At 37.0% G+C, this 13,980-nt stretch overlaps 2 protein-coding genes across 2 annotated transcripts in view; one reads left to right on the forward strand and one right to left on the reverse strand.

Moving 5' to 3' along the window:
* The window catches only part of LOC112045901 (protein I'm not dead yet), a 66,423-nt gene extending 62,380 nt beyond the window's left edge, over positions 1-4,043 (reverse strand). The window contains exon 1 of the mRNA XM_024082283.2: positions 3,788-4,043. The gene's annotated coding sequence lies outside the window, so the exon portion shown is untranslated. The remainder of the gene's footprint in view (positions 1-3,787) is intronic.
* Positions 1-13,980, forward strand: part of LOC112045903 (GPI transamidase component PIG-S) — a 64,072-nt gene that overhangs the window by 39,380 nt on the left and 10,712 nt on the right. Inside the window, exon 2 of the mRNA XM_024082287.2 lies at positions 13,744-13,834. Within this exon, the coding sequence (XP_023938055.1) occupies positions 13,744-13,834 (91 nt within the window). The remainder of the gene's footprint in view (positions 1-13,743; positions 13,835-13,980) is intronic.

The following is a 13,980-nucleotide window of genomic DNA, read 5'->3' on the forward strand; positions in this document are numbered from 1 at the left end:
CCTTGGCTTGGTCAATCCAATTTCTCCCCACTGCTTGAGCGATGTCGTCTTCCCATCGCTGCTTTGGTCTACCGACTTTTCTTTTACCTGATGGACCCTTCCATTTGGTTGTTTCTATTGTCCATCTTCTGTCAGAACAGCGTGCGATGTGACCAGCCCATTGCCACTTTATTGTCAGTGCCTGTTTCAGCGCATCTGTGACCTTCGTTTTTTGTCTTATATTCTCACTTCGTACTTTATGTATTTTTCTGATCAGAAAAATTTAATTAATGCAATGTAATAATTAGTAGAAGATCTAAGATTGAACATAAATTTTAATTAATTTTCATCAAGAGTATTTCTTCAAATCAAAATCAAGAGCGTATGAACCCAGGACCAGTTGATCCGAAGGCACATCTCTGGTCCAACGAATAAGTTATTCAATTAGCAGTGTAAGTAAGAAGCAGCGCCTTGAAAGTTACGTCATGGCAAGCACTATAGCGACAGTGCGGACAATGTCAAGGGTAACCAGTAAGGCGGTAACGGGTTGAGATACGCTATACTAATTAAGAATAAAGCGTTTATGATAAAAGCAAGAAAAAAAAATAAAGCCAGCTTCATTCAGTAGAGTTTTGAATTTGGAAGCATACTAAGCGAGTTTGGTTTCTGAAACGCACGCAAAGATCTGTTCTATGTTTTATTAACCCGTCAGTATCTTTCTATCTAAGGTACAGCCCTTTGATCGTCCAAACTATTTCATTTCTCTACCAATATTCTACTGAGCACGGTTTGGCAGTTTGGGATTGGTAGAATTCACACACGGTTTCCTCACGATGTTTTTCCTTCAACCGAGACAGTTGATATTTAATTTCTATAAAAGCACATAACTGAAAAGTTGGAGATGCTTACCGCGGACCGGATTCGAACCTACACCCTCTGGAATCGGATGCAGAGGTCATATCCACTGGGCTATACGGCTCTTCCACACTAAAGTTTGTATAATACATTGTCGATTTTTACATAAAAATCGATTTAGGTTAAACAATCCTGCCATTTTATGACCAATAAACATTTTTGGTGGTGTTTCCTGTCGGATGCACTTGTAGATAACGAGCGCTTGCGTCATATTATACGGCACATTATATGGTAACATGCCGTCAGTACTTTGTACTGTAAATATTCCTATCGTACTTTGTACTATTAAAGTAGAAAACGTGTCCCAGTAAAGTTGCGATGGGCAATAAATCTAGCCGACAATAAATAGCTCTGCAATTTTTTGTGATTGCTCTCAATTAGTGGCGCTGATGCATACTTTGCGACGAGCTAAATGTATGGATGGGTGACTCAATTTAACTGTTACCAGAGAAAGCACGTTAACCCCTAGACCTTATATATAAAAATGACGCCGCGCGGTTTCACCCGTAGGAATTCGGGGATAATATTTAGCCTATAGCCTTCCTCGATAAATGGGCTATCTAACACTGAAATAATTTTTCATATCCGACCAGTATTCCCTGAGATTAACGCGTTCAATCAAACAAACAAACACAATCCTCAGCTTTATAGTATTAGTATAGATTAGTTGATAATAGATTTTGATATTTAATTTTGATTATCAAAATGAAATTCAGAATCTGCTCTAGACATCCGTCATCATGATGATCATTCATCAAAATCCATAATGGAATAGTTATATTTTTAATTTCAATTTAATTTTATTGCTATTGACTTTTTTATTTTTTTTTATTACAGAAATGGTTGAATGCATATAATCTCAAAAAAAAATTAATAAATTATGATCTTCATTGTACATAGAATACTCTCATTAATATCACTTTCTATAAGAATATTTGGTAGCTATGAGAATAGGTCTATAAAATTTCGATCAAATAGATCTGACTATCTGGGAATTATGGTACTGCAGACAGGAACATTATCTTATAATCAAAAAATCGAGAATTTTCCGTAGCTATTCAAACGGATGGCAACCCTACTTATGTGGGTTTTCTCTGTACTACAAATTAATAACCTTGAGCCTGCTTGCATTCAAACGCGACATTTTAAATTGATTTGTATAAAAAAATTAAAGTGGTTTTAGTGACGCATCTACAAGTAATCAAGTTTTTTAAGGACTAAGTATATTTATACTTGTATATAAAAAATAGCAGAAAGAAGGCTATACCTGTATACAAGATACGACTTATATCTTCGCCAGAAATTATCGAATTTTGTCAGAAGACAGAACTTGGGTTGAGAAAACATTAGATAGATCTAGACCATTTTGCATTATAATATCATTTATTAATGCTTTGACCATAATATAATTTTGTCGAATCACTATAGTTTTGGTTGACTAATTACTAATGTCACTTTATGCGCTTCTTTTACTGGTTTATTTAAAGTTGTATTTCTGTTTCATAGTCTTTAAAGCCAATAAGACATCATCACCATCATCATCATCATTTGCAGTCGATGGACGTCCACTGCTGGAATGGACAATCAGACTATTTAATAACATTACTCTTAAGTCTTAGTCTTAACATATTGAATGTGTGAGTGACCTGCGGCGGGATTATTTGCAGCAGTTTTAGGGAAACCATAATATTTTTGAAAATTTTCGGCCATTTCGATTAATTTTTTTTCATTATTATTATTACTGTAAATAGTTTAGAAATGTGCAAGATTGCAATAATTCAGTAAACTGAAATTTATATACAATTAAATACAAAATTCATTTATTAATATGTATAGGGGAATATATGATTCTAAATACCTAGGTACGTACACGTAAAGTTTAAGCAATAATTGTAGAAATAAAAATATTTTATACCTACGGGAAATAACGTCAAAACACATGTGTTTATTTTACGTATTACTACGTATTCTTTAAAATGCAAATACTACAATACCTTGAAGCAAAAATGTTAATATCGTAAAACTTTACGCTAGCATCATAAATATAGGTACCTACCATTACAGTGCGACTTTTAACAATGCATATATGCAATTTAATAGGTATATAATTATATAAATACATCATTATAGTCATACAATACATATGTATAATCTATTACGTTGAAGAAATGTGAGTACGAAGTGAGTATATAAAATATTTATGCTTTTAATTATTTTAATGTTGTAAGTCAGTATTTTAAATTATTACACTCCTGCCTTTGAGATATTTCCTAGTAGGTACCTGAATTGTATGTTTTGTTTTTGCAATGAAATTAAATGACGAATCAAGTGGGTGTAATAAGGAAACAAAACAGATCAACTGTAGGTTTTGTTAATGTTCTTTGTGTCATTTCTTTATTCGGGGAACACAATAAAATAATTGCGATTAATTACTATTCTTGTATTTTTTTAATTAAACTAATTAGTTAATAAAATGTATGTACCTTTCCAGCGACTGATTTTTGAATATTTAAACAGCTCTGTCCTTGGATATGTGTCTCAATTAAGCCTCTATTCTCAATTATGTAACTTATTAATCAAAATTTATATTTTAATGGAGGTTTTAAATTACAGAAATGTCGTGAAATTCACGTTTATTCACATTATACATATATTTTCATTCCGTTACTGTACCTCTAAAATAAAAATTATCCTCTTTCACCACTTTATCAAAATCGAAAAATATTTGTTATTCAAACAACCTAATTAAAATTCTTTTGTATCACAACATAATTAACAAACGTAGGAAGTAAATGGGTGCACAACATTTTAATTGCTTTGGTGCAATATCAAAAAAATATCACGTTCTTTCCTAAACGTCTCAAAATAAAAAATAATAATGACTAAAACTAACCAGTTTATTAGAAATCCACTTCGCCTTTGTAGATTCGGTTGTATTTTTGTTGAAAAACACACGACACCAAACTTTATAATTCAATACACATAAGTTTTTGCGGGGTTTTTGACGACAAGAAACGTACGATCGACGCGCGGTGCGGCCACACACTGGCTCTGGTTTTGGTTATTGTTTCGTCCAGTATTCCCGCGCTTGCAGTAGGGACGCGTTGACGTTTTTATTTTTTTTTTCATTGGTGCGTGAACTCCGGTCGATAAATCCACGTGATGCAAGGAGGTTTGTGTAATATTTTTAGTGCATGCCCGCGTGCTTTTCGGTTACTGAGCGTAAATTTTGCTGCGTGATTGACAGCGAATATGACCTGTTTGAACACCTGTTATATCTAGATATAATATGGGTTAACAAGTTTTGCGATGTAGTTGAATGTTACCGCTATATACGGTAACCGTTAAGATTTCTTGTTTGATTGAAGGCGTAAATAAATTTACACATAGTATGAGTACTTGAAAAAATGTTCTATGGTACAAGTTTTTCTAAAAACGTTTTCGGCAACTACTTATCGGAAATACATTATCTTAAATATTTAAAGCTCGAGAAGATATTGTACTACAAATATCTACTTGATTGCAAAATTAGTTGGAAAAATTTCACCTATAAGATTCATATAGGTATTTACATATATGTTATATTAATATCCAACTGTAGTACGCTCGTGCTTTCCCCATAACCAATTAGATTAACCTCAAATAGTCGACGCACCACGCCATGATAGCGCTACAGTTTGGACCAATCACAGCGCGTTATTTCTGACGCGCCCATTTTATTGCGAATGCACACACAAGGACGAATTATGAAATGGCTCTACTTTTTTTAAATATTCGTGTAGCTTCAACTTTTGAGTGTCTCAACGTATTGCAATATAGACGTTTATTTAAATATTAAATTAAATACAAGGATATTAGATATCCACTAGCTTACTATTTTGTCATACTATGTATTAGTTGTACTAAATGGAATTATTTGAAACATACTTGAACTTTTAAGGTTCACCTGAAATACTGATAAACCAAGTTTCTACAAAATGTATTGTTTTTAATTTGTATGAAAATCTTTTAGGTCCAAATTACCTAATTAATTAGCTATTATTGAATTTTTGCCTGTCTCTATTGTGACAAATACCGGATCAAAAACAATTTTCATATAATATGTAATAAGTTTAGTCCAATATAAGACACGTTTCAATAATTCTATATTTTCAAAAACAAAATATCTGCTATATATAAAACTGTTTTATTCAATCGCATTTAATCTCCAAGACAACGCACTTAGAAGTTTATTTAAAGAGTTTATGTTTGATACACCACGCGACAGCGGCCGAAAAATAGATTGTTTTATAAATAAATATATAAAAGTGCGGAAGGCAAACCAGTCGATGGCATTGGGAGGAACCTGTTTACAACTCGTTGATTATTCTAATGTTGTGACGCAGACTACGGACGCAAACCCTGGGGATTGAATTAATTTCTCTCTCTACATATTTACGCATCGACACCATCGACACGCTACGCATTTAAAATGGACATAGTTATACAAAAAAAATTATGATTCAAAATCAAAATTGTTTTTAGGCACACCTATTAAAATAGATTAAAGAAGTATTAAGTATATAAGTAGAACGCAGATAGTGGCGGCATTGATAGAAAAGTTGAGGAGTAAAAGAGTAACTTGGTATGAAAATGTGATACGGAAAGTCATATATATATTATCAGAGAAGTGTTGAAATTGGAAAGAGAACCAAGGTAATGGCACAAGATGTTTGGAATGTATGTAAAATGAGTGAGAATGAAAGACCCCAAACTGAATGGGTTTGTTTATCTTGTTTAAGTTCAATATGTCAAAAACAGGAAATATTTTTGTAAAATGTGTTTTTGTGTTTGTGTGATAATATTAACTTATTTAAATACTGGCGGTATAAAAATAAAAAATAAAACTTATTTAAATAGCGACAAAAAAGAAATTTAGTTTTGATCATTTCATGATCTACTACCGTTTAAAATTATTTCAACTCCGTAGAACAATATAAATTTTAGACAGCCAGCGTCGCAAGCAAGGACTAGTCATCTGTATTCATTCATATTTCTTTACAAACATATGCGTTTTATAAAAAAAATAAGTATTACAGAAATATCCGTCAAAATACGAACGTATGGTTACCCTGTTCATAAAATTATTGATTTTCGGGAACGCGCTGCACCCTCTTTTCTTTCTCGGAAATGCGAAAGTTTGCGAGCATGGCTGTATTGATGTTTTATGCATTGGCGTGCACAAGGTTTTTAACTAGGGTAAGCAACATAAAATTGAAAAAAATGGAAAATTCCATGTCTAGTTCAGTTCGATATGACACTAAAGAGTATTATCATTTCATTTCTTTCAACACCTGCGACGTCAATAATACGTTTTCTGATAAAACTTGGCAAATTCGTTGATGACACTCATGATATGCGGGCGACGGGGAAAGAATGACTGCGCGGGACAGGGGCTGGAAGTGGGGTGCATCAGTTGTGGGGTTATCTGTCATCGTAACCCGCCTCCCGGCCCCCACGGACCATCGGGAGTGTTACGAACGAATTTTCCAAGCTATAGTTACAAAGATCTAAACCGTGCCTTGCCCGATATACACCGGCTTTAAGTAAAATAAAATGTCACCCCATCCAAAATTGCGATATTAACCTTCACGAGTAATTTCGAAAAGATCCCAAGTAAATAATTTGTTCAAAAAAGAATTATCTACAAATCACGTTTATTTTGTTAGCACACCTTGCGAAGTACATATAAACATTAAATTCATATGCACGACTTAGCGCCGATGTATAAACTCGTAAAGTAAACGGATAACAAAGTACGCCTGCGTTGTCGAGAGTTACCAGTTACATGCGGGTTTTGATTGTATAAAACTTTGTCATCATTTTACAAGCCCACTTGTACTAAAAAACTAAAAAACACGCTTTTAGCACGCACTAAAAATTGGACGTCCGCCATATTGGATTTAAGTCACCTGACTATGTTTTTCGTATTCCTGACAGCAAACCCTTTCATTTGATATCCATAGCATGGGGGTGGATTCCAAACAGCCATTCCACCATCTTGCGGAGGCCGCCATATCGGATTGTAATGGCGTTTCTTAGCTAGTCATGTATTGTCATCAGAACTCAGAGCGTGTGCAAAATTTCATCCAAATCGAAGACCGGGAAGTGGGTCAAATTGAGATTCCAAGATTTTCTTACAACCATAGTTAGTTACTAGTGAACTATAAAAGCGTGTTAAAAACGCAGAGCAAGGGATAGGTGCTTGAAAAACTCTGGGGTCCACCAAAAATTCACTACCTAAGGGAGGTTAACAGGGATGGTTGTGATGTTTAGAGGAGAGGTGTTACATAAAGCTCACTTCCAAATCAACCTTAGGCGTTGAAGGTTGTTAACAAGGGGGATTTGTGGAGACATCAGAAAGTGGCGTAACCACACCTGGTAGGAAGGTAGGCTGCAAGACTGGCAAAACGCTGCCGTTTCAGGGCTTGACGCTGCGAAATCAGAATCGATCATACATTTTACCTCTTATGGAAGCTTGTATTTTTGTAGCCAATGCCATGAAACTATTGTCGTCTAACAAAATAAAAAGATATCATTGTAGCATGGTTTACCTACCCTGTATTAATGAACATTACCAAACGACCTGTAGGAATGAATAGCTTTGAGATATGGTTTAAGGTTTTATATTGAACTAGCTGACGCCCGCGATTTCGTCCGCGTGGAAATCAATGTAAACTTTCAAATCCTATTTCATCACTTTAGGGGTTGAATTTTGAAAATTCTTAAATCACATTATATTTCGTATTTTTTTATGATTTATGAACAAATTTTTAAAATTAAAACTCTAAAAACGAAGGACTTTCCATACAAATTTCCATATTCTATTTTATCCCCTTAGAGGTAGAATTTATCAAAATCCTTACTTAGGGGATGCCTACGTTATAATAGCTTTATGCATGCAAAGTCTCAGCCCGATCGGTTGAAAATTGATTTAGATTTATATAGATTACGAAATAGGAGTAGAAAAACAAGTTTGTCAAACATATTTGACTGGTAACTGGGTGCTTAGAAGCCTCTCTCACCTCCTAGCGGTTATGAAGGGAACCAAGAGCATAATTTGTATGCATGCGCGTGCATCGGGTCACGTGCGCCAGCGCTTTCGACAAGTCACAAAGCGTACAGGCAGGTACCGGCCCAGCTCTAGCTACCTGCGACTTTCACTAATATTTTGTGAATAACATGTAGTACAGTTCGCATCAAATAACATTGCCACTCAGCTCTTGCATTCTGTTTAGTTACAGCGCTGTGACGTCATTCGTTTCCATGGCAACTTCGTTGTTAGTGACATTTTAATTTTGATATCCTTACATAGAGTTCAAGGTCGAATAAGAATATAGGCGAACAGTTCGTCGATGAATGTAAAATAGCAGAATTGCGCCGCTGAAATAAACTTTTCAAGTGTCCACGCAGCCGTTATACTCCGAGAAATTGCGAACATTTTTGAGTAGGTATTTCTAATACCAGAAACTTTAGGGTTTTTTGCGAAAAAATACCCTTATTATTTAACTTAACTGAAAATTTTATACATTTAAATTGAACGTGTCAGGAGTAAAAAAAATAATAAACAATCTATCTCTATGCAGCTCTATACGCAGCTCTATGCAGCATATTATATTTTATTATTATTTCGGAACTATGGTACGTCTACAACAGCCATATTGAGATACGTATGACGTCATTAGACTATGACGCGCGAACCTCTATGACAAAGCAACGCCACCTCGTTCATCAAAATATGATATGGAAACCACAAGCAAAACCAACACTGACTTCTATATGTATTAACCTGCCGGATTATACTAAAAATAACACGCGTATCACCTAATTCATTATTCACAGTTTATCCAGTTTGTTTACGATTACGCTTAGATAATAGATAGCTTATCTCTTTTATGTAAGATCACAGGATATGGCAACCACGTGAATATAATACTTTACGAGTCACCATTTTCCACATTCAAGCGACACTCGATAATGTTTTATGGAAAACCTTTATTGGTTGGTGATCCAGCAATGGGCAGGCCACATAGCACGTTGGGGTCCCAAGGTGCAGGAATGGCGACCATGCACCGGTAAGCGCATTGGTCGACCCCCACTATGTGGACCGAGGATATCAAGCGGGTTGCAGGGAGCCGCTGGATGCTGGCGGCTCGAGACCGTTGTGCTTGGAGGTCCTTGCAAGAGGCCTATGTCCAGCAGTGGACGTCGTCTCGGCATCGGCTGATAATGATGATGATTATGATGATTTAAAGCAAGTGTCCGGGGAGTAGGAAGGCTTTTTTTTTTTCAAAAAATGAACGTAGTAGAGGTACAGAACAAGTTATCAGCTTGTCTCAAATGTCGACCAGCTCTCGGTACATTAAATCGTGGATTAACATGAGTTTCTATTATGGCTTCGGAGTTTGTGAATTTAGCCAATCCTCAAGTAATTCATCAAACTTATTGCCTTATTATGGTTCCGAGACTTGGTCGCTAACTATAGGCTCAGAGTCACACGGCGGGAACGAGCTATGTTGTTGAGTATCTCTGCGTGACCGAATCAGAAATGAGGAGATCCGCAAAAGAACCAAAGTCACCGACATAGCTCAGCGAGTTGCGAAGCTGAAGTGGCAATGGGCGGGGCACATAGTTTGTAGAGCCGATGGACGTTGGGGTCCCAAAGCGTTGGAATGGCGACCCCGCACTAGAAAGCACAGTGTTGGTCGACGCCCCACCGGTGGACTGATGACATCAAGCGAGTCGCAGGGATTCGCTGGATGCAGGTGACTCAGTATCGTGATTTTTGGAAGTCCTTACAAAAGGCCTATGTCCTGCTGTGGACGTCCATCGGCTGATATGATTATGATGATGATTGGCGACAGTGGTAATTAAGTCAATCGTCCGTCGTTGTCCTAGTCAAGTCATGTCATGTTATAGTAAGGTACCGCCGCCGTGAGGGTTCTAGTAGTAGAAAAGCTTTGTGATAAAGTGAACAATTTCATCAAGTATTTATATTAGAAACATAACTTTTTTGCCATTTCTCCTTTTGTTTATCCTCTGACATCTGTTTAAGTGTTTATAAACATCTGGGCGAATAAAATTATGGCGCAGTTTTTTAATGTTTCGATAAATTCAACCTCTGATCTTAATTTTTGCGAGGATGATGCAATAATGGCTAAAATTGGACTATTCCATTCGCGTTATACAGCTTCATTGCACCCTTTTTCGAATCTAATTAGAGATATTTTTTTATAATTACAGTACCATACCTAGTGATATTTATTTCTCATTTTGCTCACTTGCATAATATTTGCCAAAATTGCTCTATGACATAGAACTAAATTCATTAACTGCCTGTATTCGTCCACTGCTGGACATATGCCTTCCGACAGCGCGCTACCACTCACGATCCTCTGTCTTCCTCATCCAGCCACTTACCACTATCTTCTTGATGTCGTCGGACCATCTAGCTGAATTAAATTATTAGTGCGCAAATTTGAATATATAGGTACAATTAATAAATTAATTAATTAAACAATTAAAAAAACCGACTGCATAAAGTATAAAAAACTGAAAAGAAAAAAACAAGCTCAGTCCAGAAGTGTAGATAGCAATTAGAAAACAGTCGGGACCTTAGATATTAGATAGAATGATTTTCTTCTACATTATTTAATAGGTGTATTTCCCAATTTTTTTTTTTGAAGTATGATTAATCTACAAGCCATACATAGCTAACAATCTTTGATAACTATCCTCTATACCAACAATCTTTTGACCTCAAGTCATGATCTTTTACCGACTCGCAGACCTTAATGTGTCGCTTTTAAATCAAGTTTACTAACAATAAATATCTATTAAAATAATCCTTTACTTGCCAAGACAAGGTCAGCAAATAATTGGCAGGTATAATTTATAGACCACAAGCATATATATACCAGACACCCGCGAGCAAACACAAACAGATAAACTTGACTATGAATTTGCTTTACTTAAGACTTTGCTTGTAAACTAAAGGTACTGTTACACATGCTCTAAAATAGCATGCTAAAATCGTGCTATTAAGTATGCTCCATACGAGCATGCTTATCATGAGTTTACATTTGCTAGCAATTGCAATTTGTATCGATCGTAAAAACATGCTAATTTGTATCTATTTCTCTCTGTGTATAGTATCGTGTTAGACAGGGAGAGATGAAGGTGAAGAGAATACAGAATAGCAGTCCTGATCGACTAGCATACTCAATAAGCAAACAGACGCGTTAAAAGCACGCCCCCTTCCACCCGAGCAGCAAGTAGCATGCTCATAAATCGCACGACTGTTGATTCTTGAGCAAGCTCGAAATAAGCATGCTCATTATTAGCAATGTTGCGATACGCATGCTAATAAGTAGCAACTGCTCAATAGTAACATGCTTTCGTGCTTGAAATGAGCATGTGTAACAGTAGCTTAAGCTTAGGTACTTGAAATAAATTATTGTTGAATTATGACTATACTTCACTGCGTAAAGTGGAACCAAGACCATCTCCCATGTTATCGATGCTCTGGTAATGTGTCATTATTTATGCCACCATAAATTACCATAAATACGATCTGTCTACGTTCCACGTACCGTCACTTGCGCTCAAGTGTGAATTGATCTCAATTACGTCTCACTCCGCTGATTAACACCGCTGACCCATCAGAATGGTATCAATAACGTACTGAAGACGTAAGCGAACTTATACTCGTGGCGTGCACTTAATAGATGTAAAGTTTTTGACGGCCTCCGTCTCGCAGTGGTATTTTTTTTTTTCAGGGAGGAAAAAAAATCCCTTAGGTCTTCTGCCGACAGTCGGCAGGGTATGTCCGACTTGCACGGACTAAAAATAACCTTACCTGGACTCTATGGTCAGCACGGAACAGCTATGCATTTCTTCGTGCTGACCTTCCTGTTGTTTTCTTTCACTCTCTCTCTTTCTTTTGTTCTGTCTCTTTTTCCTCCCTTCTTTTCATTGTGGTTCTGAGCATACAGCATACGTGAGATGAGATTACTTGCGTTTACCCCCTCATTCATCGCAGTGGTATATGCGATGGATTTAGAACACAGAGTTCCTGGGTTCGATCCCCGGCCCGATTGAGGTTTTAATTGGTCCATGTCTGGGAGGTGGGAGGCTTCTGCAGTGGTTAGTTACCACCCTACCGACAAAGGCGTATCGCCAAGCGATTTAGCTTTTCGAGACGATGTCGTGTAGACCCAAAGGGGTGTGGAATTTCATCCTACTTCTAACAAGTTAGCCCGCTTCGATCTTAGACTGCATCATCGCTTAACATCAGGTGAGATTGTATAGTTAGGCAAGTTTGTTCATGACACTCCCATCATATGCGGGCGACAGGGGGAAAGACTGCGCGGATATGAAGCTGTGCGCTCGGCGCAACGCTACCCCCCTCCCGGCCCTCGCGGACCATCGAGAGTGTTACACACGAATTTGCCAAGCTATAATCAAGGGCTAACTTGTAAAGAATAAAAAACACTCACAAATAACGTGGCTTTCTAGTAGTAAAAGAATCTACAACATCGGTTCAGTAGATTTGCAGACTACCCCTACAACACCACAAGCTTAATCCCTTTATAATATTAGTAGCTATAGATAATAGGTGCAATATGAGAGAATCGTGTCCCATGGACGGAGTTTGCACCTCAAAGAAATCCGAACCGATATTGTAAGGGATACACGTCTTGTGCACATTCTTGTATCGAATTAGCGCTTATTACACGCGGACAATGAGCTATGTTTATTAAACAGGCCGTGCGTGTCTGTAATCCAAAACCCTGTGACGAACTTGCGTCACTTGACTAAAGGAAAAATCTCTGCAGGTACAAAATTACAGGAATGTAGAAACGATCGTTTCCTTGTTCGACCTATAATTATTATATTAGTTAACCGGTACTGTGGAGTCATGATGTATTAGGATGGGGTCTAATGTCGTATTGGGTTTTTTAGTGTTCCGAACTTATGTATGTATAAAAAAGGAACCCTTCTAAGATCAAGCGCGCACATCCGAATGTTCGAATCAGTAAAGTTTCTCCGAATCTACTGAACCAATTAAGTTGAAAGGTATATATCAATTCATGTGACCCAAACGCTGAGGTGTAGCGTGAATAGATGAAATCTGAATATGGGCAAGATAGAAAGTTAAAAAACTTTTGCAAACTGCATCGTGTTATACATCAAATCAAGGAGCTTGTTCATACTGTCATATCTCACAGACTGAATTTTTCAGTCCCGCTGACTTCTGCGCGAGAGTCAATCGCGACTCGCAAAAGCAATACTCTGAAACGACCTAATTTAAACAGCCAGGCCTCCCGCCCTAAAGGAGACATGCTGACGCCGCGCGATTTCACCCGCGTGGTTCCCGTTCCCGTAGGAATACAGGGATAAGAGCCTTCCTCGATAAATGGACTATCTAACACAAAAAGAATTTTTCAAATCGGACCAGTAGTTCCTGAGATTAGCGCGTTCAATCAAACAAACTCTTCAGCTTTATAATATTAGTATAGATTAGATAATATGATGCTTAGACACTTTAGCGGGAGTAGGGAGACCCGTATCAGATGGTGGGATGATGCATTAACACCGGGTCACAACCAACTTTCCTACTCCGGCTGAGAATTTAACCAAGATTCTTAAAATTAAAATGAACTTTATCTTATAGCTCGGCCCAGGACTTTGTGAACCATTAGACCAACGATTTAGTCGATAGTGTTGAGAATGATACAAACTAGTTTAGTGATATTTCTAAACTCGACTACCTTCCGTCTGTTATTAAGTGGATTCTTATTGTTACAGAAGCCAATCGTATGTGGGCGAGCGCATCGTTCGTCGGCGTGCTAATAGTCATCGGGCTACCGCTGTGGTGGAAAACTACGGAAGTGTACAGGTAAAGTTACATTTCTGGATTTCTGGATGTAATTGCGGAAAAGACCGTATCCTCCGAACTTATAAGTGAAATGTGAAAACATAGCTAACCGCTGCGTAGCAACAGCATTTTTCTATGTTTTCATACAATACAAAACCATTAGAAGA

This window comes from Bicyclus anynana, chromosome 8 (assembly GCF_947172395.1).
Source record: "Bicyclus anynana chromosome 8, ilBicAnyn1.1, whole genome shotgun sequence".
NCBI lineage: Eukaryota > Metazoa > Arthropoda > Insecta > Lepidoptera > Nymphalidae > Bicyclus > Bicyclus anynana.